This window comes from Molothrus ater, chromosome 3, assembly GCF_012460135.2.
Source record: "Molothrus ater isolate BHLD 08-10-18 breed brown headed cowbird chromosome 3, BPBGC_Mater_1.1, whole genome shotgun sequence".
In the NCBI taxonomy this organism is placed as follows: Eukaryota; Metazoa; Chordata; class Aves; order Passeriformes; family Icteridae; genus Molothrus; species Molothrus ater.
Window position 1 is genome coordinate 89,249,194 of NC_050480.2, and position 27,193 is coordinate 89,276,386.

At 43.4% G+C, this 27,193-nt stretch overlaps 1 protein-coding gene across 4 annotated transcripts; it reads left to right on the forward strand.

Moving 5' to 3' along the window:
* Nucleotides 1-8,242: 8,242 nt before the first annotated feature.
* Nucleotides 8,243-26,395, forward strand: CNR1 (cannabinoid receptor 1). Of its 4 annotated transcripts, none has more exons than XM_036379503.2 (4): nt 8,243-8,428; nt 15,611-15,703; nt 16,148-16,204; nt 21,214-26,395. In XM_036379503.2, the coding sequence occupies exon 4, from the start codon at nt 21,275-21,277 to the stop codon at nt 22,694-22,696; it is 1,422 nt and encodes a 473-aa protein (XP_036235396.1). In that variant the 5' UTR covers nt 8,243-8,428; nt 15,611-15,703; nt 16,148-16,204; nt 21,214-21,274; the 3' UTR covers nt 22,697-26,395. The 4 variants fall into 4 exon arrangements, with proteins under 4 accessions (XP_036235396.1, XP_036235395.1, XP_036235393.1 ...); XM_036379500.1 differs by lacking the exon at nt 8,243-8,428 and adding an exon at nt 9,292-9,384; XM_036379501.1 differs by lacking the exons at nt 8,243-8,428; nt 16,148-16,204 and adding an exon at nt 9,292-9,384.
* Nucleotides 26,396-27,193: the final 798 nt, after the last annotated feature.

The following is a 27,193-nucleotide window of genomic DNA, read 5'->3' on the forward strand; positions in this document are numbered from 1 at the left end:
ATTTCTTTGGAAGAAACCTCGTCCCACCAGCTGTCTGTCCCATTTTATTCCTTGAGTTGAGCCTGCAAGGTGAGCTGCATGGATTGATCCCAAGCTGATCTCTGTTCAGAATCTCGCTGCCATTGATATGAACCCATTTTCTCATGGATCTAGGGACACTGTGGGGCTGTGAAATGAACAGTTAATGGTGTTCAGTCCCCACCTTGTCCTAGGAGAGACAATGTTGAAGGGGCTTGAGCTTTGTGATTTGGGTTTTATTGTTCAAACAAGCAGTTATAAAGCACACACATGCATGTCTCCTGCTTTACAGAGCTCAAAGTGCTAGTGACCTCTGTGTCACACAGGTGCCACAAGATTTCAGATGAATATTGTGAAGTAACAAAAACCTCAGCTGGCAACCTTTCTCTGACCAAAGTGTTTTATTAGTAAAAACAAGCATGCAGCTATACATTTTATGCTGAATACTGTATGACACTACAACAAATTTGTGGGGCAGGAAGGGATAACATCAGCAGTCTTTGACCATATGAACAAATGCAGCCACAATGATTGTAATATTTGTAGAAAAGGCATTGAACAGCTGGCAGAGGCAAAAGAAATAGCCAGACTGTCTCTTGAGGACCAGATTATGATACATCCTGAGGACTGGCACCGGAAGAAGAGAAGTTTGTATTTCTGTGACTACATGTTTCTTCTGAAACAAAGGGGTAAGTGGTTTCTCCAGACTCACTATGCTTCCCTGTGCAGAACAAACTGATGGGAAGACTCAGCCTGGGGTGGGAGGGGGACCCTTAAGCACAGCTGCCACCTGTGCCCTGAGCAGAGTGTGCTACAACAGGGAAGAGCTCTGCCACAATCCCCTGCAACCTGTGGGGAGGGATGAAGAAGTAGGTGATGAGTGCATTTTATCCTAGCTGAGGTTTATAGTCATTACAATAGGAACTGAGCTCTCTCCCTCACCCTCCAATAATGGCCTCATTTTATTAAGTGCCGTGCAAACGCACACACAGAAAAAGTGCCTCCTCCGCACAGCTACATCTCGAACAAACTTGAGCTAGAAAATGTGCAGTTCTCATCCAAACTCGTAATTGTTTCTCATTGCTGGAACTGAACATCTATGCCATACAGACTGATATATACTGTCCCTATTTAAAAATGACATAATAGGTTGTTTTCATATCTAGCAGGAACAAGGAAAATGTGAACAAAAGTCAAGAGAGAAAACAAATCTGTACATTTCCATGAAAGAACCAATCTATTTTAGAGTCATCCTAGGCTGTGTTTTTAGTTGGGTTTTGTTTGTTTATTTGTTGGTTTCTTTTGCCATACTGATGAGTGATATTGATTTGCATCGCACAGAAGTTGCAGACACAATCCTATGTCTATTTCCATTAAACACAGCATTCAGAGCATCCAACATCACTTGAATACTTTCCTGACTTTGATGCCTGTACACTTGCAAAGGTAGAGCATCAGGAAAAAGCTTTGTCATCTTGTTTTTCTCAATTTCTTCCCTTCACCACACAGTTTTGTTTATTTATTTGTTTTAGAAACACACTTTTTTTACACTTTGCTATGCATATTTATAATGAAAAGATGATTTGTGTCCTCATTACTGCTCAATTGCTCAATGATGAAAAAACTAACAAAGGAAAATGATTTTCACTCAGCTCATAACGTTCTATGCAGGTAAACTGGAACTGTAAAGAGTATGATTTAATGAAAGAAGGTGAGAAGATTTTAAAAAACACTAATAAGGGTGTTTCTTTGATTGAAAGATTGAAAGATCACTTAGGAGCAGAGCAGTGATTTCCTTTGTGTTAGAAAAGCACAGTGCAAATATTCAAAAGCAGCATCCCCAAGGTCAAAGAAGTCCATCCTCTCTAACACAGTACACTCACTCTCCTCCTCAACAACCTCCTTTTTCCACCTGCATCAGCATTTCGTAATTTTCGGATGGTGGAGAGAAAATAAACTCACGTGTATCAGCCAGCTTTTAATTCTGAAGGAACATGCAAAAATGCCACAGAAAGCCTCAAAGCTCTATGCACTATTAGTGGAGCAGCTCATGAACATCTACCTAGAGCTGCAGATGCAGATTCAAACTCTGCAGAGAAAGAGACCCCAAAATCATGATCTTTAAAATGCTTGTGAGATTTCTGCCCTTTGCTCTGGAGACTGCAGTGAAGAGCGAGTCACTGCCAAGCCGCACCGAGCAGAGCGCGCGGTGCCCAATGGTTCAAAGCACAGAGCCAGTTAGAGCTGCTGGAGCCAAAAGGTGCTGCTCCAAATGGGAGCACCACGCCATGGCTTCACACTCAGCACAGCAGCTGCTGTCCAGCGTGCCACAGCTGAGACTAGAGCATCATACAGAGTCAGAAAAAAAGGAGGAGGGGTCAGTGGACTTCAGCCCAAAGAAACATTTCTGAGGCTCCTTCCCCAGGCATCAGCAAATGTGGGACAGGCAACAGATGTCAGATCAGCAATTCTCCGCCTCTGTATCTGGGAAAGCCTGTGTTTTAAAACAAAGGTTTCTCCTAGCAAGTGCTCACCGATCTTCTGGTTCTTCTTTTCTGTTATCTTTGTCAGGAGTTGGTGGAAGGAGCGTGACACAGCACAGTATCACTGCCATTAGAGCAAAAGAAAAAAACCTTTTTAGTACTCTGCAGTGCCACCCTCAACAGAAAAGGCAAAACATCACAAAATATCAATAGAGCAGAAGATTAGGCTCAACTGCATTATGACTGGTATGGCTACCAATACCTGTCAGCAGTAAACTGAGATTTTTTTAAGAACAGGAATTGTTAACTATGTTACATGTTTCTTTCCTAATTTGTTGAGTTCATAAACTAAATTACGTCAAACAGGAGCTAAATTGGTTCATCGTTGCTCAACTCCTATTTAAAAGGACAAAGCAAAAAGCTGAAAAGAATAATATTTGGGGAACTGGATAGCTTCAGGCGATGGTTAATGATGGGATAGACAGACTTGAATGCCTGTATCGCTGGCTTTAATTTGGCTCAGGGCAGTAGTGACACAAAGTAATTACTACACGAGAGCTATTCACGGGTCTTTGTGAGATGAGGTGGTGGTCTCTTTCTATTCCTAGCTGGTGGACACCTGCCTTACAAAATCCAGCAGCACATCTCTCACTCTCAGCACCTGGCAAAGCTAAGCTCAGACTTGGGGAAGGAGTAGGGCTACTGCACTACCCAAGCAACAAGCTAAAGTGTGCTGTGGGGACAGCCCATAACAAGGACACTGCCGAGCCTCATCAGTGACACAAACAGCAATTGTCCCTGGCAGATCAATCCTTTCAAAAAAGACCAACATTTGACTAAATATGGAGCAGGCACAATTAACAAAGGCCCCGGGTAACCCACTCACTTTCATGGGTTCTGTAATTTCCTGGACTGTTTCTTTTATTTGCTGGATGGCAGAAAAGCTGCTCCTGGACAATGAAATTTCTGATTGGGTTTTTATTGTTATTATTTGCAATGTGTTAGTGCCTGCAGGTCACAGACAGGATTATGACTTTGTTGTGATAGGTGTTCACAGACCACTAGTAACAGGCAGTTCTCACTTAGATGACCTTATACTTTAAACAGAAAAGCCTGAGAGTGAAGGAAGAAAAAAGATAGTATTATCCTCATTTCATAGTGGGGCAGCAACTGTGCAGAAAGACAAACAGCAGTACGTCCCGAGGGGCTGAGCTCATGTTGCTCTTCCTGAACTCAGTAAAAACTGTGGGTGCTCAATAGCATGGAAAAAAAGCAGCCAACATCACATAACAAGTAAGGAGGAGAACCAGGACTTGATGGGTCCCAAACTGACCTTGCTTGTTTAACAGCTTGCAGAGAAAATGAAGAAAAGCTGAAAAATCATGTTGCTTTAGGAGTACTTGTTTGTGCTGCAGCACCAAACTTGTTGGTTCCTCAGGCTGTGTGATTCAGGGAGAGAAGGCTACCTTGGGAAATGGCCAAGGTTTAAGGTCTTGTTTTTCAATCTTTCATTCTCCTTGTCCAAAAAATTTCTGTTGTGGTCCTCAAGGTGTGCAGGGGCAGATTTGTAATTATAGTGAAGACCCTCCTTGACTTTCTCCAAAGACTGGGAAGTGTATGCCTGAGAAGGGGTGGAAAGGATTTTGTGCATCCATGGTGCTCATTGCTATCATAGCAGAAAAGTGTCCTAAAATGGATAGATAAAGATGAGCCTTTAGGATAAGCAGACAGTCTTCTAAATTAAGAACTGGACATAAGAACAAATCTTCTCTCTTGTTTGAAAATGATTTAAGGGACTGCCACACAAACCTTGTGAAAATCAATCTGCCTGTGGGCAGGGCATCGAATAAGTGTTAAAAACCAGTGTACTGGCTTCCTCCATGAGCATACTTCCAAGTGCATCATTTATGTCTTGTTTGATAGTTGGCTCTACCTATGGATGAAGAGTGAAAAATGACCAAGACCTCTGAGTTTATTTGAGGCAGCAGGAGGAAACACTCTTGACAAGAAATTATGGAGAAATCCTGAAAACAATCATGGTGCTGCAGGGTGTACAAAACTAGGAAGCAAGTGATTTTTCTGAAATAATCAAAGCATCTAACCTGATTGTTGTACAGATTTTTTCCAAAGTAAATCATCAAGGTCTCATAATGCCCCTCTGATCAACCTAAATAGATAAATAAAAAGCTTAATAGATAAAGGACAATGTTCCTGAAGTGGCAAAGTTAATTTTTCATAAAAATATAAAATCAAAGTATTTGGGAAAATAATCTGACTGAGAAGGCAAGAATTTGTGATTTAGAAAGAGCATAGGATCAGCTGGATTATCTCATCTGTTACCTCCTTGCCTCTTCTTCCTGAAATAAGAACTGAAGGAAATCCCAGTTGCAATATGTTGTGGTTTAACCCCAGCCAGCAACTAAGCACCACACAGCTGCTCACTTACTCCCTGCCCCCAGAGGTATGGGGAAGACAGTTGGGGGAAAAAAAGCAAAATTCATGGGTTGAGATACACACAGTTCAATAGGACAGAAAATTAAGGGGGGAAATGGATTTACAAAACAAGTGATGCATAAGAATAACAGCAGTAATAATAACAATGCAACTGGAGTACACAAAACCAGTGATACACAATGCAGTTGCTGACCACCTGCTGACTGATGCCCAGCCAATCTCTGAGCAGTAACACCCAGGCAGCTTTCCCCCCCAGTTCACAAAATGAGCATGACATCAGACAGTATGGAATATCCCTTTGGCCAGTTCAGGTCACCTGTCCTGGCTCCGTGTCCTCCCTGCTTCTTTTACCCCCAATCTACACACAGGTGAGAAGCCAAAAACTCCTTGACTTAGTGTAAACACTGCACTGAAACAATGAAAACATCAGTGTGTTATCAATACAATTCTCATACTAAATCCACAACACAGCAGTGTACCAGCTACTAGGTAGAAAATTGACTTTATGACAGCCCAAATCAGTAGAAAATAGTACCTGGGGTGGTCAATCATGCACTTTAAAAGGCAGCTGAGTTCTAGAATTCCATCATGTGGTTGAGAGGCCAGCAAAATTCAGATACTCTAGTTTCACTAGGTGTTTGCAGTTTAAAATTTTGCTCCAACCGAGAATAGCAGAATTCTTACCTTGAGAAAGCTGTGGAGAACATTAATTTCAGGTTTATGGTAATAAGTGATTGGTTGATGGGAATAAGCTTTCCAAATTTTTGTATTATTTTGCAATATATAATATAAAAGGAAATATTTTGAAACCAAAACTCATTTTGAAGCAAGAAACTGAAACGTTTAGCTTGGAAATGTCACAACGAGACATTCCCACACTGTTGGAACATCCCTCTACCACTTACTCTTTTTTAAATGACATTTTCAGTGCAACCAACACAAGTTTGCAAAGCATTTCAGTTTTGACAAGGTTGCATTTTCCAGTAGAAAGCCACTTTTTCAAAGGTTTTCAAACCAGCTCCACTGGGAACAGGTGTCACAGGATTGCAACAACCTTGCCTTTGCAAAACTGCTAATTTACAAGTGGGATCCTGGAAGAGGGGCTGGGGTATACAAGGCTTTAGGGGTCCCAGGGTGCCCCATGGTTATGAAGGTTGAGACCCTGCTGCTTGAGTAACTTCTGGCTACCCATACCTCTTGTCTCCTGCTGAACTTGTAGGCTGAACAGGCAGTAGCAACTGTGCAGGACTGCACAGGGGGAAAACCCCTCAGTATGTGGCCATGGCTACATGCTCAACTCTGCAATGTCCTTCTCTACAATCCAGGCTGAGAAGTGATGCAAAGAAGGATTATCCCGAGACTGGAGTAATGATCAGTTCAGGATGGGAATTTTTAGCAAGCCAAGAATGTGGAGGTAGGATGAACAGTAACACATGCCCTTAAATTCCCTCAACAGGCTGATTTTGGTCTGGTAATGTCCACTTGATGTGACTTGCAAAGGGGATGTGTCCCTCCACAAACATGGAAGAGAAGTTTAACTGGGTAGGCTCACATTGAAAGCAAAAGTACTCAACATTTTCAATGAAGTAAAGAAAAAGTCCTCTGAGAAGTTAGTACTTTCTGAAATGCATAGCTAAAGAGAAATCTGATCTGATTTAATGCAGTCCTAAATAAAGTTCTTTTTACTTCCCACCACTTCCGAATGACCAGACGGACTAATACCAGAAACTCAAGCTGGGCACAAATGAGTTGGCCTTTTTTTTCCCTTCCACTTTTCTCACAGGGAGTGCCATTTGAAATTATCTCCTTTCTTGTTAATTTAACGATTACCATCAGAAAGAGCCAGAGGCTGAAAAATTATTGTCAGTAATTATGATCTTGCAGACTCGCTCTGGGACTCAATGCAGGGAAAACATTGGATTGTGAGAATGATGCTGTGCTCCTGAGCAGATGCACTTTGGTGGATGGAGCCTGGAGATTTTGTTGCCTCAGACCTTGGGGGTCGAGCGAGACAGCAGGCACATCTTGAATTGGACATCCCTAAAATACAGCCACGGGAAACCTTTAATCATCACTTGTGAAGAGTTGAGTGTTTTCTTAACCTGATAAACAAGGAGAATCACATATTCCTCCTCTGTGCACAGATGTACCAGTTCAGGTAAATGGTAGATGGACCAGTTAATGTCTTTAGACACCATGTCAAATGATAAATATTTATCATGTTTCAGTATTAATTCGTGTGAAGACAAATGCATATGTATGACGCTGCAGAGGCAGAAACACACGATCAAAGCCAGCTAGATATTACAGTGTTTAGGAACTGGCTGCTGAATAAAGCTCACCTTTCCAGTTATGCCCATTGCCTGCCCACCTTTGGAGCCATTTCGCCCCCCAGAGATGAGGGAATCCCCATCACTTCTGAGGGCTGCCATGACGGTTTTCGTGTAAGCCCGAAAACACCGAAGGCGGGATTCGGGTAGTGAGAAAAAGGGAAATAAAGTATGTCAAAACCCTGGTGTTCCACAGGAAATACTGGGACGGGGAAAGGACGCCCCACGAGGGCGGCCACAGCCACCAACCTCCGCAGCCCGCTGCGTGCGCCAGCCCCGCGGCCCCGGGGCGAGAGCGGAGCCGGTCCCCGCTGTCCCCACGCGGTGCGGGCGGGTGGCGGGGCCGGGCCGGGTCCCCGCGGCGGGGATGCGCTGTCCGCCCCCCCGGGCCGGAGGAGGCGCTGCCTTCCACATTGGCTGGGGGCCGGCGCGCCGCCTCCCCGGCCCCGCTCCTCGGCGCCCGGCCGGGGGGCGCGGCGGCGGAGCGCCGGCAGGACGGGGCTCGCGGCCGGGCAGCGCCCACGGCCGGCGGGAAGCGGGGTGGGGCACGGCCCGAAACGGAGCCGCTCTCCGCCGCCCGCCCCCCGCGGTGTTCCCCGGTGTTCCCATGTCCCTCCCCCGGGGCGAAGTTTGGCCAGCGCCGCCTGTCCGCCCCGGTGCTGCCAGGGCCGGGACAAAAGGCACACACTGACACGTGATGGGCGCCGGGCTTCATAAATGGGACCGGAGCGGGGCGGAAGGCGGGGGGGACGCAGCGGCGGCGTGTGCCGGAGCCACGCCGGGCGCCCGGAGGCTCCCGCGCTGCCTCCCCGCGCCGAGGCGGCGGCGGGCGGAGGCGGCGGAGGAGGGGGCGGGCGGGCGGCACATGGAGCGGCGGCGGCGGCAGGGCGGCGGAGCCCGGCGTGCCGCCTGAGCCGGGCGAGCGAGGGCGGCGGTGGTCGGAGAGGAGGCGCCGAGGGGAGGGAAGCGAAGAAGGGGAGGCAGCCGGGGGGAGAAGTCTCTCACCTCCTCCTTCCCCTCACCGGCACCGCCTCCTCGGCGCTCCCCAGTGCTGGGGTGCCCGGGTGGGGCGGCGCTCCTGCTCCCTGCCGGGGGTCGGCGCGGCCGGAGCGGGCGGGGAACGCGGCCGGTGCCGTGCGGAGGGTAAGGACGGCGCGGGCGGCGGGGGGGGCAGGGGAGGGCGGCGGGTGCCCCCCGGTCGAGGGCCAGGGACCCTTCGTCCTCCTCAAAGTTTGTTGGCGGCTTGGGTGGGAGGGGGTTTTTCGGGGAATGACACCGCCTGCCCCGACGGCGGAACGGGCGGAGGGGAGGCGGCTGTCTGCGGAGCATCCCTCCCCGCGATCCACCGCCGCGTCCCGCGGCGATCGCGACCCACGCTGCGGCGGGGCCGGGGACCGCGCTGGTCTCGCCTGTGCCCCGGGCACGGCCCCGCGCCGCCGCCTCGGGCGGCTGGGGCGAGTTGGAGGTAGCCCGGGGGCCACCCGGGACAAGCCGGTGGTCCCGGGAGCGCAGTTTGGCTTCGCGAGCCCGGCCGGAGGAGGGGGGACCCGGCGGCCGAGGGGAGCCCGGCAGCGGGCGGGGGTGCGGGCGGCTGGTGGCGTTATGGTTAACACGCGTCTATTCTTCTGTGCGCGGAGCCGGTCGCCTCCCGGGCTCCCACAGGACCTTATCTGACACCGGAGGTTTTTCCTCTCGTCCTGACCCACTGGTGATTTACAGCGGGTAGCATTCAGCCCGGCTTTCCTGTGCACTTTTCCTCTCAAAACTCTGTCTGTGAGGCTGTGACCGAAATAAAAGGCGGTTCGCAATTTTGCGCGCAGTGATGTTCCGTTAAAAATGTCACTTAGGCGTTCAGCATCCTCAGAATATCAGTAGGGTTTGTTGGTTGGTTGGTTGGTTTGTTTTTGTCTGAAATTTGGAAATCTGGGGGGGAAAGAGCTGAAAAAGAGTGAGCCTTTTAAACTTAACGCAGCGTTTGTCATGTGAAATCTTCATCTGTTGAGAAATAATTTTGAGTATCCAGATGGGCTTATTTCAAATGGGCATCTTTTTGTCTCAAAGACGTCTGCAAATCTCCATTGAGAATACCCATGGATGAGGTATGTACCGAGCCTTTGGTAGGAGAGAGCTCATTACTGTGATTGCAGTTTGATTAAGTAAAATGGTGTCAGAAGATGAAGTCCATAGTTTTCCTTCTTTCTCTGAAATTGTTATCACTGTTATTTTCTGTATGGCAGCAAATTATAACATTAAGAGTTTCTGCACATGGTTTTTTTTTTCTTTCAGAAGATAAAGGCTCATCTATAACATACAGCCAGATAACAAAATTCCCCTTGAGTCTCTCCTAGGGTTTAAAAAAACAAAAACAATGTAGCTTTTTTAACCTGCTAAAGGTGTAGTAATTTTTTTTCGTTTTTTCTTAGATGCATCATGTTGTTTTCATTGTTATTGTTCACCCTTTCTTAAAGGAATATGGCATTCTCTGCTGGGGGTGGCATTGCTGTTAAGGCAAAGAATCAGAGCGCTACTAAATATGATGTTTAATAACAAAATGTACAGCATTGCTAAAATTACTTGGCTGTGCTTAATTATTTTTGTGTTACACCTCATATCAACCACCAGCATGTGTTTTTCCTTCTCAAGAAGAGAAAAAAACCCTGTGACTATAGTAAGAATATTTGTTATGCAGGCAGAGTTTATTAAATCAGTCATAAAAGAAATGAACGTAACATCTTTAAACAGTTCAGAAGATGAATGTGTAATTCCGGATTTGCTTGAGGTTAAAATTAGTTTTGTAGCAACGAGTAACAGCTTTGCTTTATTATCTGTTGGTCATTTGAATAAGAGGCAGAACCGTTTGAATAAAACCATTTTAAAGCAGAATTCATAAAAACAATAATTGTTTGACTGAGCCAGCAGGCACCTATTGCCAGAAAGGAAAAAAAAAAAGTTGGCTAGGTAAAGAAATTGACTTATTTGCTGAGAATTTAGCTCGTTGACCAGTCTGTGATACCTAAACACACAGGAATGGAATCAAAATACCTATAAAACTCAAGGTGAAGGTGGAAGCAGGTTATAGTATTGCGAGGATGAGCCAGTGGATGCCTTTGATCCTGGCTGTTGTTCTTTGATGAATGATGTGAGCTCAGTTGCATAAAGACCCCGTTAAAGGCTTTCATGCTCTGTTGAAGGACTGGCAGGTCTTAGCCAGTGCAAACCTCTCTTTAACTTCCTCTATTACAAGTTTTTGATTGGGCAGCAGAAGTTTAGAAAGAAATAACTTTTTTTTTTTTCTTTTTGAAGCCATTTTTGACTTTCAGCCTTTAATGTGGCTGTCTCTAAATGCTTGCATCCCACTGGGAATTTTGGTGCTGAAAATGCTACACACTAGAGAGGGAGAGCTGGTTTTCTTTTTTATTGAGTTGAGGTGAGGTAGGTGAGGAGACTAAGAATCGAAACTCATGTATTAATTTAGTATTGCCCAAGATTTTTATGAATACATTGCCATTCTTGATGCTGCAGGTCTCATGCACTGTCTTCTGCTCTCCTAGTTTCTCTAATTCTGCATGGTTTAAAGAGAAATTACTGTAACTTCTCAAATGCAAACTTTGTGACCTCTCTAGTCATAGAGTGACCTACCTAGGCATCTGCAGAATCCATTTTTCTCAATGGTGATTGTTATTAATTTCTTTCCAGATGTCTATTTTGTCTTTATTTGACAGTCCTCATGAAACAGTAAATTATTTTCTTGCTGCAATTTCTGAAATGGTTTAGGCTATGTAACATGATGAATGTTCTACAAAACCACTCATTGGCCATTTAGGTGAGAATTTGGAGATTTTTCTCTTCTCTAGCAGCAAATCCGCAGTCTGTTGATGGTTTAAAATTCATACTGTGGGCGACCCTAACGCTGGGATTTGGCCAAGTTCAAAGCAGCTATGCAGATGGACACACAAGGCAGAAGGCAGAGGGAAATAGACCCTTTTAATCATAACAAGACTGCTCTTGTTTTCTTATCTGCAGTGGAAATGCATGCAAGTCCCTTGTACCTAAAAGCAAGCTTGCAAATGTGCCAGAATAGACAGCAAGAGCATTTGTTACTAATGCAAAGTTAAAAATGTGACAACCTGTCTTCTCAGTGCTGCTCTGGATGTCTCCATTTCTAGACTGACACTGTACTGCTGCCAAAAGTGCACATCCCATCACTGTTGGTGGGATAAGGATTCCCCCCCAAAACTCACACCCTTTGAAAGTGTGTGGCTTTGTTAATGACTGCTGAAACCAGCTATGACCTGTCCTTTTGAAATGGCTGTAAGCCCTTATAAATCAATTTCTTGTTAGAAAGAACTTTTTTTTTTCCCCTTTTTCCCGAAGGTACCATTTTTGCCCATGAAAAATGGTCGGGTTTGCAACATAAGGTCGGAGCACATTTTATTCTGCCATTTGTGCCTCATGCAGGGGCATTATGGTGGTGCACACCCCAAGCCTGGGTCTGCTTCTCTTCAGTGGGAACATCCTTTCTTGGTGAAACTGGCCACATCCAAATTACAGACAAAATAGGTATTTCAATACAGTGTGTGCCAGTATGATGTTCACTTCTTATACCTTGGCTGGACTGTTGGTGAAAGTGGATGTTCTATACAATTCAGATGTTGTATTGTTTCTGTAGAATGAGGCTAGATGACATCAAATAGTGCCTCATCCTTTGTTAACCTCTTTTATGGCAATTATGTATTCTTAAGAAAGATGTGTTTACTCACTACAAAGTACTGAGCAGGAGCAGGTCTGTACTGTCAATTCCCCTTCAGCCCTCACTGGAGTAGTTTCCATCTTTCTGCATTTTGGGAAACATTTCAAAGTTTATGTTTAGGATCTTGGGGGGCTCCCACCTTCCTGTTCTCCTGAGGATGTGAAACATGCTCTCAGAAATAACTGCTCTTATTCAGTTGTGCCTCTGTTTTAAGGAATGCAGCACTGAAGTCCAGACTATGTACATGCCTGGAATGTTAGGTGACATGTATACATACATGCAAAAAAACTTTTGCAGGATCTCAGTGATAGATATATTCTTTTAGATTCTTGCTTTTAGCCAAAAAGGCTGTGTATAAGGGGATTCAAAAGGATGTTCAGCAATCATCTTGCCTATATTTTTGTACCTACACTTGTCTGCATATACTCTAGCACTTGAAATTTGGGTTTATGCATGACATGCATGGGTTTGTGAGACTTCAGTTCTTCCTCTAGGCATGTGATTTGTTTGTTTATGTCTATTTGTAAGTTTATGCATAGAAGTATACCTATATATATAAAGTCATAACTCATCCCTCAGTATATTTTAGCTATTTTTCCAAGTCTGATGTAATATTGGCTGAAGTCTCTCCACAATTTGTTGTTCTGCTACTTGGATATCAAATTCTACTGTAATTCCTTTTCACTTCTCCTCTTCCCTCCCTCTCTCCTTTTTTTAAAAAAAGAAAAGCATCTGCATATTTCAAAGACATACACCATTGCCAAGCAATCTGGTGTAGTGGCTTAATATGCTGGCAAATAATTTCACAAGTTATTTGTGTGTGTGAAGGCAGTATATTTGAATATCATTATGTTGTGAATATAACTATGAAGACAGTTATCTGAGCTTATTTAAATCTTAGGAAAGGCCAGACATCTCCAGAAATGAAAAAATGGTTTTCATTTTTTAATTGGGAGTGTGTATTTTTGTCCTTTGCTAATGGTGGTGGCACGGGACATCACAGTTTCCCAAAAGCCTTTTTGTCCTAGCTTCTGAGCATTGCCAGTACTTGATGGCCTAAAAAAAGTCTGCAGGAGAGGCAGACTCTTGAAGACTGAGGTAGAAGGGATGTTGCTTTGCAATGTGTTGCTGGCCTTCTGTGCACTAATATTTGTCATTGACTGTGAACGTCTTTTTCACTTTTGGTGTGTTTTTCCACTGTATGGGTCACTCAATGGCTCCATTTGAGCACTCTCTTCCTTTCCACCTTTGAACTCTGTATCCTGTATGTCATTTTCCTTAAGCAGTTTGATTTTTGTTATGTCCCTGGCCAAATTTGCTCGGCTAACCTCTCCTGAGTGTCCCCAGCCTGATCCCAACTGTCAGTGTGTACAGTGCTGTCCTTTTCTCTGACCTTACCAAGGATGGCTTCTCAGAGCCCTTTGCATCTTTCTTCATCATTTGAATACAGATCAGAAATGGACTTTCAAAAGAGAAAGTCATTGCCTGCAGAGTGAGCAGTGGATCTGTTCTTTCTTTATGGTGAGATATGAAAGATCCCATTAGCTTTATCTTTCAGCTTATGGAGGTGTCTCTGAAGTTCACACAGCTCAGAAGAGGAGGGAGGTTTTCTCTCATGAATTTTCTTCTCCACCTGATCTGCTTTCCTCCAGCCTATCACAAAGGCTCTTTCTCTAAAATCTGTATCCCTGCCTCACTGAGGCACTTCCACTTGGGTCTTCCTTTTTTGCCTTTCTCCACTTTGCTCCTGTCTTGCTTGGAGATGTCTTATTCCCAGTATAAGGACAGTAGTTATCCTTCCTCTCTCCTAGCAATCCTTACCACACCAATAACTTAACCCACATTACCATTGCTCTTGGCATCTCTTTGCTATCTCATGATTTCTTTAATTAAAACTTGTTACAGCCGGTTTGTTGAGGGGGGATGAGATGGCAGATATATACTCTGTGCAGTTTATGAGAATTCTCCCTGGAGCCTGATGTTTTTGCTATTTTTCTGTCTCTAAACCTTACTCTTTTAATAAAGTTCTCTAATATCTTCTGCTGCAACAAATTTGTGACCTTCTGTGTTCTGTTCTGGTCATTGGATAGAAACTATTTTCTAGGAGTGGTTCTCTCCCTCTCTCCCCTCTCTCTCTCTTTTCTTCCTAATAAATGTGGTTTTCCTCCAGTTTAATCCTCTAGATATTACATTCTTCTGGAGACCTTTAGCATTTATGATCCAATGGAGCCTGGTCTTTTATGTCCTGCTCTGTTGTTTCAAATTACTTCTCTCCCTTAAACTACACGTGTACTAAGCTGCCATTTCTTCTAGGTACTTCCAAGAGATTGAGTGTTAACCCCTTATCTCTTTTGCACCTGGCTGGGCTTTGCTGTCCCCATTTATGTCAATTCTGCTCAGCAATAAGTGCCTGCACCTTTTGGCATTAGAGAATGGATAGAGAAGAGGCTGGAAATGACAGGATTTCTGTCGGAATTTTAAAATCCGAGATGAACTCTTTTGTGATAAACTTTGAGAGTTCAAAATTAACCAGCTTCCATTCCAGTTCTCTTCCATTTTCTTTAAAATGTAAGTACCATGGCATTGTATCAAACTTTTCATATTATCTGTTCATTCTTCTTCATTGGAAAAGAAGAATAGAAAGTCCTTTATCAGGAAACCAGTCCTTAAACTGTGATTTTAAGCAAGTAACAAGGTCATGATTGCTTCACTGTTTCCTTTCATCTGAGTCTTTCATACTTCAGCAAGATTCCTCATCCTCTTTCAAAATTCTATTTTTAGATGAAATTAAGACAATATGAAGTAAACTGTGAAAGATCTGTAAATCTACAGTTTTACAATAGTCACCTCTGCCTTCCATCCCTTCTCCCAAAAGCTGGGCAGAGCAGGTAGCTCTAGTTTCCTGTTAATATTACCCTGATGGTTCTCTTGGCTGGTTTGTGACTTCAATACTTCATCTTGTCTATAACTTAGTAGGAAATGTGTTGTATAAGGGGTTGTGTTTTACAAGCTGAGGAGTTTTGGGTGACCTCAGGAGTTCTAGAGATTTTTCACAGGCAGACAGGGCAGCTGCCCCCACACTTCCTCTGCATCTCTGTGGGATGCAGGAGGTGCATCCTTGGTTTGCTTAATTCAGAGGAAGGGCTTCAAGCCAAGCCTCTCATCAGGCATACACCCTGCCTCTTGGAATATCACTTGGTGTCTTTATTTCTGGATGTTTAGCTCTCAATCCAACATGGAACAATTTGGGCAGTTCAGAGATGGGCAGGAGGATGTAGAGGTTGCCAGCACGCTCACCTGGCTCACAGAGAGCAAAGTTTTGGTCCTTCCCTTGCCCCAGAAGGAGCAGGACTTCAGCCTTGCTTTTGAACCTCTATGATATTAGACACATGTATATGCTCTGGCTGTTTGGGATGTAAGGTGCAGCCTCCTTTCCTCTGTACCTGCAAATCACCTGTGCTAAAACTGGTACACACATCTTGCCAACTTTGGAGGGAGGAAATAATACTATTCCTTTAAAAATATTGTCCATCACTGATTAACACCGTTTTCCCCCTTGTTTTGTTTTTGTTCAGGTTGTCAGCTGCTGGATGCTGGGGGGTGTCACATAGGAGCTATTTGCCCACAAATTGGAGCAGTCCAGCCCTTATCCTGCTAGTGTGCAAACGGTATGTTAATTAACACAAATAACCATGTAGATGTGCCTTCTTGCTAATTAAGGTTCAGCTTGCCAAAGATATGATCATGTTACATAAGAACAAAATTGGGTTCATTACTTGCATGCCCTAGTTTACCCCATAGCTGATAGTGCCTTGCTGTATCTAGAGATAACATCCCTAATTTGCTCCTCTCCTAGTGTCTGTGCTCCTTCCCGATCCCTCACACAGAGAAAATTCTGACTGAAATGAATGCAAGTTTTCCTGAATTAGGAGTGACAGCATATTTGCCATTTTTAGCTAGGAGTAGCACAGTTTTGGAGATGGAGTAGTAAACCAGTAAATAGGATAGGGGTAGCATTGCCTTCACATTCTTCTCAGCATGTGTTCTTTCCTTACTTGGTGTTACTGAGTCTGAGAGTGCCATTTCTCAGTCTGCACATTTCTTTCTCTAAGGCTTGGAAACCTTGTTCTGTCCTCGAAGCTGTATTGTCCATCACCATATGGGATAAGGTAATTATTAGCCATATAAATTTTCATTTTATAGGACAGTTCTAATTCTAGAGGCCAACAGTTACCATGGTAGATCTCATTTCTCTCGCAGTTTTACAGCTGACTGCATATGAGTGTAAATTATTGCTGTTTCTCCTGTGGTAGTACTTTGTGGACCCAGTTTGGGAGGAGTTCCACTTATTGGGCACTATGCAAACTTATCAGAAGATAATGCTCTTCTCTGAATTACTTAGAACCTTATAAGGTATAAACAAGGAAAGTGCATTTGTGTATTTTTATGCATTCAGAAATTGATTGAATTCTTCCTACTTGTCCTTTAGCCTGTTCTTAATTAACTATGATTATCATAGAAGGAATGTATAGACATGGAGATCAAAATATTTTCTAAAATGGAAGCCAAAAAGATTTGTATGTGGATTCCCCTTTCTTGTTTTGATTCCTTTTCTTGCAATGTCAACATTTTTGCAGCTATCAGTATCGTCATTGTATTGCTCATAATTACTTCCGAGGAAGAGCATAAATACTCACTCCTTCTATTCAGGCTATTAAAATTGCTTTATCAATCATCCTATTTTGAAAATTGTAACAAATTCAGCTCTTTTTGTAGACAATGATAAAACCTTTCCAGCTCTCTTTCTACCCCAGAACAGCAGGAGAAGATAGGTAATAGCATTTTAATGAAGTCATGTTCTTGTTCCCCAAGTGAACTGGTCTTGTGGACCAACAAGAAGTCCAAGTAATAGCATTTTAATGAAGTCATGTTCTTGTTCCCCAAGTGAACTGGTCTTGTGGACCAACAAGAAGTCCAAAGGAGGTATAATTCCCCCTATTGTCCTTGATGATGAGTTACCAGCCTCTTATATACTATATATATTTTTATTTTGCCTGAAGTGTATTTACATTCTGATACCCAAGCATCGTTTAGGGCTGTATGTAAGCACACAGTGGAGGGCACTAGTAAGGCTTGCCCCGTCGATTCTTCACTAATTCTTTCACTTTGAAGACAGAGCCTTACAAAGTTGTGTCTCCAACCTTCAGGTGATGTTTAACACCATGTGTTTGATTCCTGGTAAAGTAGGCAGGGAAAAAGGGCCGAAGGAAGTTGAAGGCTGTCGCTGCAGACAGCTCAGCCGGGAGTTTGTCAAAGCCACTCCACCTAGTGGCGGTCACTTCGCACAGCTGGGCTGGCAGTGCCCATCAACAGCTGCCGGGTGATGGGAGAACGGTCTGAAATGGTGCTCAGCTATGATTGTTCTGCTCTGGTCTTCAAGATAAAAGATCCTTGAAGTTTTTCTCTGTTGTTTAATTCTTATCTGCAATCATAATTCAGTACTTGCTGTGAATTGCACGCAGTTGTGGAAGTGCACGAAACATTTTGAGTGCCAGTGTTGGTGCAACCTCTCCTTCATATTTAATCAATGTTTCAGTCTTTTTAAAAGCTCTTTTAAAATGAGTGAGGTAGTTGAACTCATGAAAGGAATGAAGCTGAGAGCTTTGAAAACTCAAAGTTGGAAGAGTGGATTCTGGCAGGGCAGGAGAGTTCTTGGCAGAACAGGGAGGCTCTCCCTTACTGCCACTCTGCCCATGAGAGGAGCTTTCTGCAGCACACAGCTGTCACTCCAGCCCCAGGGAGAGAGGATGAACCTGTGTGGAGAACACTTCTTCCCTCTGGAAGCTCTGAGAAGCCAGAGGGGCTCCTGGAATATTTCTTGTGGAGATTGTCATGGCTCTTGGGCAGAACGGGTTTGGATTGTGTTGAAGCCAGCTGCAAAGAGCAGTGTGGCTGCATGGTGTGGGGTGTCTGCTTTCATGGGTGCTGCCTGCTCACCACTCCAGGTTTGGACAGAAATGCTCAGAGCCAAAATGTGTGTGACACTGGCATTGCTTCTGTCACTGTCTTTTCTTTCTATGTCAAATCGTGCAGCACCTGTGTCCTGATATCTGCAGTACCAGAGATGCAGTCTTGTTTTCACCAGACAGCGATGGAAAACCTCGCTGATCTCTTCAGTGCATTTTAATAGTGAGCTTATACTGGGATAAACTAGTATCTAAATTAAAATAAATGAATTTCCTGTAAAGTGTAATTCCAGATCAGGCAAATGGTTGTTTTACTGCAACTTTAATAAAAATCAACTGCAGCTTGAATAGGTGCATGCACACATACTGCTAGAAATTTCCAATTAGGATATTCCCAGCAGCAAACAAAACCAAAATTAATGTTAGCAGCATCCCCCAAAGCCTAAACTACACTACTAATGAACTCCCAAGTACTCTGAAAGAAAACTCTCTTTGCAGAGACAATAAGGTGAAAATTACTGTAATAATCTCAATGTAAAAATACAGAGGAAAAAAAAATCATTGACATTCAAAGTAAGACTTGCCTCTCCTGATCCCATTAACCATGTTGTTAGCATAGCATATGCATGCATAGTGATATTGTCACATAACTCACTGCCACCTTCAAAAGAGCACACAAAAATTCGTGTTCTTTCATTTGTATTTCAAATAAAGGTACGGGTTGCATGGCACCTAATTCTGAGAAAGTCTGTACTTGACATGACTCCAGCAGGGATCAGCTACCTCATAACAATTTGTTTGTCTGTCTAGCAGAAGTGCTCAGTTGAATACAATTTATGAAGCTTTCCTCAGACATAATCTTCTCGACATGGGGCTGTGGCTTTACTCATTAAAATGGTTCCCTTCTGTCAAAAGCTTGAATAGTAGAGGATACCACAGCAATATTTACATATTTATAGAACTACTTTTTTATTTAATATTTTTGGGTAGTTTTTAAATTAATAACACATTCTTCACTTCTGGTTGTAAAATGGTGTTACAATGCCAAGCTTAAAGTTGCCAAGCTTCACCCAAAGCAGATTTACCAGCGGAGTCATCTTTGCAGAGTGTAACATCTGCAAATTCTCTAGGAACAGCTATAAAACAGAAAAGTACCTTCCATATTAGATGATTGCTGTTCATTTTTAATGTATGCTTCAGTGACATTTCCCTCCTTCACTGCTCACGCCCTCAAAATTAAATTCCTTAATACTGTCTGTCTGTCTAATAATTGTTATTTGCTGAGAAAACTGTGTCTGCAAATGCTGACTCAGCCAGTATATTTTGTGTGTTGTGTCTATCCTGGTAAGGGTTGTTTGTACTCATTCGCAGCATTGGAGTTGCAGTGTCTTCTGAAGGTCTAAGTTCATATATTCCCTTTAATACTCAATGTCCAGGCCAGCTTAATAAAAGGCAAAACTTGAAAGAGCTATGGAAAAAGTCTTGAGTGTTCACGTGCTATAAGGGCAGTATAAATATATCATCAGCCAAGTGATCTCCGCTTCTTTGGAAATGCTCATGATTTCACATATTTTTGAGTACTGCTATTGTTGTACAGAGGCATTCTTTTCTTCTTTCCTATAGTTTTCATGGGAAAAGAGAACAGTGGTACCTACTGTGCATGTCTTCTCTTTAGGAGTTGAGGTGATCAGTACTCTGATTTTGTACTAAATAAACTCTTGCAGCCTTTCTGAGCATTTATTGTCAGTTGTGTAAAGTGAACAGGTTAGGTCAGTACAGGCCTATGTACTGGCATCTAGGATTTCTTGAGTGCAACAATTTTCTCCCCGCTAAAAGCAAGAAGCTTGGTTTGCTCCTGTTGCTGATTAATCATCGAGATGTCCCATAGCAGATGTAGAATATTTGTTGCACAGTAGTGATTCTGGCTCTTATTTGTATTCAGATCACTCTCATCCATTGAGGTGGTGGAAGGGGGCCCTAAAGCAGATGTTCAATCCATTTTCAAGGCATTTTCTACCAGCAAAGTAATATAAAGGAGTACAGCATAACAAGAGCTGTAAGATTTCTCTTACATGTTGGTGCATGCTCAGGTGCTGATGGGGTCCTCTCCCAAGGGAACCCTGACCAGGAGTTGTTCCCCACAACTAGACACCATCCATGAGCAAAGGCTGTACTTGACAGATCTGAGACCACTGGCTACTTGGGGACCTTCTGCTGAGTCCCCCCAGTTTTGGAGGGGACAGAATGTTTTTGAGGGTATCCCCAGGGGTACAAATTACATTACAATGCTTCTTACAGAAGCAGTAGCTCCTGGTTCCTTTTGCCTGGAATTTTGGCCATGGCTTAAACTTGGTGCCATGTTTATCTAGACAAACTTGAACCATCCTGACTGAGGCTTCTGGTGTGTACAGAGCAGATCACTGATTGTCTCACTGACTTAGCATGGCTGTCACCTTTCGTGAAACTGTGGACAGAGCTGGGTAACAGCTGGGTAACCCACCTCCCTCATATTGCACAAACATCCCAGTACCTTAGTTTGCTTAGCAGAAGGAAGGAATAGAATAATCTTTGTATATGAGTGTAATGAAACGATATATTTATTGATCGAATACCTTGCTAATAAGTTTGCAGTAGCAAATTCAGGATGTTAATAGACCTCAGATTGCCATTGCAGGATAATAAGAATATAGAGGCATACTGGGCGAGCTGTGAAATCTGGAGTGCATGGCTCTGTCCCTGTCGCCTCTCTGTTGTCAATTTTTCAAAACCCTCTGTGCCTTTTGAAAGAAAAACAAAGAAGGTGGTGACTCAGTTTAGTGCTGCTCTTGCAGTGGCTCTTGGTATTATCTAAATGAAGCAAGCCCAAGGAATATTGGTCTGCAAGGTGCTTTGCAATCAGAAGCTGAGAAAAATATCTTTCTGGTGGAGCAGCTCATAAGGTTTTGATGAGAAATGAAAATTTCTTTCCTGTGAAACACTCAATTCCCTGTGCCTCTGTTTTTCATGTCGCTTCTTAGTGTAATTCAGTTTTAGTGAAACCTAGGTGATTTCTCTCTAAGTGCTCTACCCACCCTGATTTCCCACAATGGCAAAGTTAGACCTGCACTGAATACCAGAGAAGGGTTGATTTTGTTTGACACAGTTCTGCTAAGTTGTCCGTGGAGTTTGTCACCCTGTTTATGTTAATGAAGTCTGATCTTTTCCCCATATAGGACTTCCTCCGATGCATTTTTCCATCCCCCAAGTATCTCTGAAACCAACAAGACTGGGGTTATGAAGTCAATTCTAGATGGCCTCGCAGATACAACCTTCCGAACAATCACGACAGATCTCCTTTACGTGGGCTCCAACGATATCCAGTACGAAGACATGAAAGGCGACATGGCATCCAAGATGGGGTACTACCCCCAAAAGTTCCCCCTTTCTTCCTTCAGGGGTGATCCTTTCCAAGAAAAAATGACTGGAGGAGATGATTCCCTGTTGAGCATTATTCCCTCAGAGCAGGTCAACATCACAGAGTTTTACAACAAGTCCCTGTCCACTTTTAAGGATAATGAGGAGAATATACAGTGCGGGGAGAACTTTATGGATATGGAGTGTTTTATGATCCTGAACCCCAGCCAGCAGCTGGCCATCGCCGTGCTGTCGCTCACCCTGGGCACCTTCACAGTCTTAGAGAACCTCCTCGTCCTGTGCGTCATCCTCCACTCCCGAAGCCTCCGGTGCAGACCCTCCTACCATTTCATCGGCAGCCTGGCTGTGGCCGACCTCCTGGGCAGCGTGATTTTTGTCTACAGTTTTGTGGATTTCCATGTTTTCCACCGGAAGGATAGCCCCAACGTCTTCTTGTTCAAACTGGGTGGAGTTACAGCCTCCTTCACCGCCTCCGTAGGTAGCCTTTTCCTCACGGCAATAGACCGGTACATCTCTATACACAGGCCGCTAGCTTATAAAAGGATTGTTACCCGACCAAAGGCTGTCGTAGCATTTTGTGTGATGTGGACCATCGCTATCGTAATAGCCGTTCTTCCTCTGCTCGGCTGGAACTGCAAAAAGCTCAACTCTGTTTGTTCGGACATATTCCCTCTCATCGATGAGACGTACCTGATGTTCTGGATCGGGGTCACCAGCGTCCTCTTGTTGTTCATTGTCTATGCCTACATGTACATTCTGTGGAAGGCTCACAGCCACGCTGTTCGCATGCTGCAGCGAGGCACGCAGAAAAGCATAATCATCCAGTCGACGGAGGATGGTAAGGTACAGATCACTAGGCCTGATCAAACTCGTATGGACATCAGGTTAGCCAAAACCTTGGTCCTTATCCTAGTTGTTTTAATCATATGCTGGGGCCCTCTCCTTGCCATCATGGTGTACGATGTCTTTGGGAAAATGAACAAGCTCATCAAGACTATCTTTGCCTTCTGTAGCATGCTCTGTTTGCTGAATTCAACAGTGAATCCCATCATCTACGCTCTGAGGAGCAAGGACTTGCGACACGCCTTCCGCAGCATGTTCCCCACCTGCGAAGGGACGGCGCAGCCCCTCGATAACAGCATGGAGTCTGACTGCCAGCACAAGCACGCCAACAACGCGGGGAACGTGCACAGGGCTGCCGAGAGCTGCATTAAGAGCACAGTTAAGATTGCCAAAGTTACCATGTCTGTCTCCACAGACACAACTGCTGAAGCGTTGTAAGTCAGAGACTTCTTAGCGTTGTGAAAAAAAGGAGTTTAAGTTTAAAAAAAATAAAAATTTAAAAAATCAACAACAAAGTAAACCAAACCCATGGCTTAACGTGTTTGTACACTCCTGTAATATTTTTTGATTTGTCATTGTAAACTGAGCGATGATTGTGTTAAGAGCATTACCATCAGCCAGTTCTTCAGGTTTTACAATTAGGGATTCTAGCTAAATTTTCACAAGTTTTTCTCAAAAGGTGTTTACTGAATAATAATGTTTCCTGAAAGAGGACAGAGAAAATACCAGATTAGCAATCGTTCCTTTGGGGGTGTGAAGAAGAATTGTGAAACCTAATTGAAAAATAACACGTCCTAAACCAATACCATCAAATTAGAAAAACAAGCCTTGTAATCATGCTGTTCATTTCAATGTGAAATGTATTTCATGTCTGTAAGTAATAGGAGTTTCTGAATTTTTCCAAAAGCAGCAGTGCTGAGTTTAGAGGTTTTGTAAAATGTGTCGTGTCCCGTGAATTGTGTGCTGTTTTATTATGTGTTATTGATATTTGTCTGATTAAACAAAGTGATAAGGTAGAATTCCGTGGAAATAACGTGAAACATGATATGTAAACCCCATTGAAAACACTTACTGTATTTGAAGAATTCCTATGAGACATTTTGGAAATTTTACACTTTTAGTGGTCTTCTGTGGACTTAGAGGAGAGGCTTTGTGTTCTTCTACTAAAATTATTTCCCACTACCCTTTACTTCTTTATGCATATGAGACTAACAGCAACAGAGGAATAGAGGAGGAATGTGAGAAAGGAATGCACTGGTTCAGACTTTTAAATACCACTGCGTTTATACAGAAGGATTATTTTTGGTTGCACAGACTGCTGCCCTGCTCTTGGGCATTGCCTGAACACAAGTACTGAAAAGCAAAGGTTCCGGATATTTGGCTCCTTTAGTGGGCATCTGGTTTTAAGCCATGTGCTGGTTTTGGACCACTGAAGACAGCATGTGTCAGACTCAATGTGCGATGTTATCACTGTGCAGTCAATGTGTACTTGAAGTGTGTCACATTCCTGTATCCCAGGTCTAAGCAGATTCAGAGCCTGAGATGCCAAACTCTCGTCTTCACTAAAAGAGGAGGAAATATTGTCAGACTTAGACATTTTCTTATTGTGTGAGCGTGTATATAAATAAGTATCTCTGTGTGTGTACGTGTGTGTGTGCGTGTGTGTGTGTGTGTGTGTAAGTATTCTAACCAGTGTGAGTCATGGTAGCATAGCTAAGATGGGACACTATGACCAAATGTAACTGTATTTCTTGTTGCACGCTTTGCACACGAATTCTGTTTCTAAAATTGAGTTCTTCCAATTGATTACTGGTGAAAGTACCGTATTAAGAACATCTTGATCCATGCCGAAGTGTGTATCCATGTGCTAGAGGAAGCAACCTTTCAGTTGCACTTGAGAATAAGGGAAACGAGAGGTAGAGAGCATGGAATGAGCCTGCTTTGACAAATGCTGCAGCTGATGGTGTTCCTGAAGACTGAGAAAGCCAGGAGTAAATTGCAGTTTGTTTTAAAGTTTTGAGTTCATTCAAATCTGATAGCTTGCATTGAGGTGCGTCTCTCTGAAACCACTGACAAGGTTTGACACTACCAGGAAGAAGTTACTGAAGGAAAATAGTGACTCTGTTCCATGACAGGACAGTTTCTGCAGCCTGGGACTGTCACAAGGAACATGCTACCAGATAGCCTTTGCAGCATGGATATTCTGTGGTTCTGTTCTGAGTCATAAGGTCTGGGATCCTCTACACTGCTGCCATGGTTTTTCAGACTGTTTCTTCATCCTGCTGTCTGATTTCTACCAAAATTGCTGAAAATGCAGCTTAGTCCTTTAGCTGCCTGGCACTTAATGCAGCAGGGGTGACTTTCTCTGTGGCACAGGGCAAGTGGAGCCAAATCCAGACTGCCCTGCCGCCCATCCTTGTGCTTAAGCAGGGAGAGAGAGGGGGCAACAACCCTGGGTCTCTGGCTCCCTTAGTGCAGGCCAGAGCAGGTGGCTGAACAAACACCCAGCTCCTTTCAGCCAGTGGCTCTGGGGGGATGCACATGGCTCCAAGTTTAGGCTTGGTGAGGGAGGGCATCTCTTAAAGATAAGATTGGACCAGGTGAGGTGCTAAGCAACAGCTGGAAGAGACAGGGGTACTTTCCTCCTCCACCCACCTCCCCTGCAGCTTACCTGTGTGATGGGACAGGGCACTACTGTGCTCTCAGGGAGCCCACTGCAGTCAGCCAAAACCAGTGGATTGCAGAGGATTCCCCGAGGATATCAAGTCCTTCTGAAAGATCTTTCTTATGTCTAGGTCTAGTCCATCCTCAAGCAGTCCTCTTGGAGGGGTGGGGGAAAGCCCATTTGAAATGTTAAGGGTATTTTAAGAGCCATTTTTGAAACTGTCTTCTTGTGAATTAAATGCAAACTTTGTGGAATTTTGTTGTGCATTCAAGTTCTAAATTTTACGATAAATCATGGGACAATGGGGCTGTCTTGGCACTTAACTTGGTGCTTACTGATATAATAAGAAATAGCATCCTGTGAAATGTTATCGTCTGTCATCAGTATCTTCATTTGCATAATGAGTTTTTCTAAAGCTCTGGGAAGTGCATCAGTTCACTTAGAACCATTTATTAAAGAGTTGGCAACAATTTCCTTACATGTTGCACACTAAGTAGAACTATTCTTTCATTAGAAAAATCTGCTGCCGTTCTGAGATAAGCTGTATTTACACTTCAGCTTTAGGTATTCCTAATTTGCAGTTGGCTACCTTCACTTAGTGATAGCACAGCCAAACGATACTGTGTTCCACAGCCACCCACACCGCTGTAATCATCATCATCATCATCATCATGCACCCACCACCTCTAGTTGCAGTTACGTGTGTGTGTACCAACTCCAAGTGTCACGTATCTACCAAGAAGACCATCTATGTCACATGTGTGCAGAGTTAGATTCTCGACAGTCTAATTGTATATTTGTATGATACAATCTCCTCAGTGCTGTGCAATCACTATCCACATCTTGCACTGGCCTTTCGATGAAAATTTTAGTGTGTCTGTTGTGAGATCGACAGAGCGTTCTACCTGCTGTTATTGGGCTGAATGTATGTAAATAAGTGAATTAAAAAAAAAAAAAAGTCATCTGTACAAGCAGTGGCCTAAAAAGTCTGTAATTGTGAACTAGGAAAATTGTTGAAGTTGCTGTGACATCTCAAATACTACCTTTGAATAAACTGTTTACAGGGTCTCTTGGGATGCTGTTTCACAGTGAAAGGAGAATTTTTCCTTGTGATAATATGAGGTAAAGAAATCAGATTACCTGAGATTTTTATTTCCAGTGTTTCGAAGTGGAGAACATAACTCTTTATTGTCTGTAAATCTAACATTATTACTTCCTCTTAGAAGAATATTGTATCATTAGATGTTTGTTTGAGCTGGTAACATTCTTGCAAATGTTGCAATATTTTTCATTAGCAACTTGTATAATAGTTTGTACACAAGTACTGTTCAGATTGTCATGAAAAGTAGCTTTGACCATTTACTTACCAGTAGCAGAATAGTATTTCTGTAAGATTTCCAGTGTATTCCTACCATATCATATTTTATTTCTATAATGTGATTAAACTGTTATTTATTCATGGAGAAAAAGTATTCTTCTGCTTTTTTGTTTTCCAAATTTTGAGATAACTGAGGAAGCCGCATGATGATGCTGCCTCATCCCACGATCTGGTGCTCTACGTTTTGTTTATAAGTTTGTCTGTCAGATTCTGAAACAACTGCTTAAACAACTTGACAACAGGTTGTCAAGCTTTGTGGGTTTTAATTGTACGTTGATGTGTTTGAAGGAGGAGGTAGATCATATATTTTATATTTGTGTATCCAGTACTATGGAGACAAGAGAAATGACAGTTCAAACTTAATCTCCTGTTCCATTATGTAGGCAATTTCCCCTTTCCTCAGTATTAGCCAAAATGCAATAAATTCCTTTTGCCTTCCTCAGATTAATGTTAGCTCAAAGATGTCACATTTAGACAAACCCCTGTACTTCTGAAAAACAAAACACAAAAGAACAGAAGAAAGGAATACAAATTAAAATAGTGCTGCCAGCAGCAGTGATGACCTAAATGAGTTATTGGGGGTTGTAAATGTAATCAAAGATTGGAGATAAACAAAGAGTTATTCTAGTTTTGGCCGCTGCCACTGGGGACAGAGTTGATGGGTGTAGGGAGTGGATGATGAAGTGGCCCAGGAGGGATTCATTGAAGCTGTGCAGGCTGAGCCGTGCCACTGCCTATGAATCACATTAGAGTGCTCCCACTGCTGCTCATCCACATATGAAAGGAAGGGTTGAAAAAGCCCACTAAATGCTGTAGAAAGGTCCCTGCCTATTTCAGAGGATCAGTTTTCCGTATGACTTAATCTCAGATTCACGTTACTTGGGCAATTTTC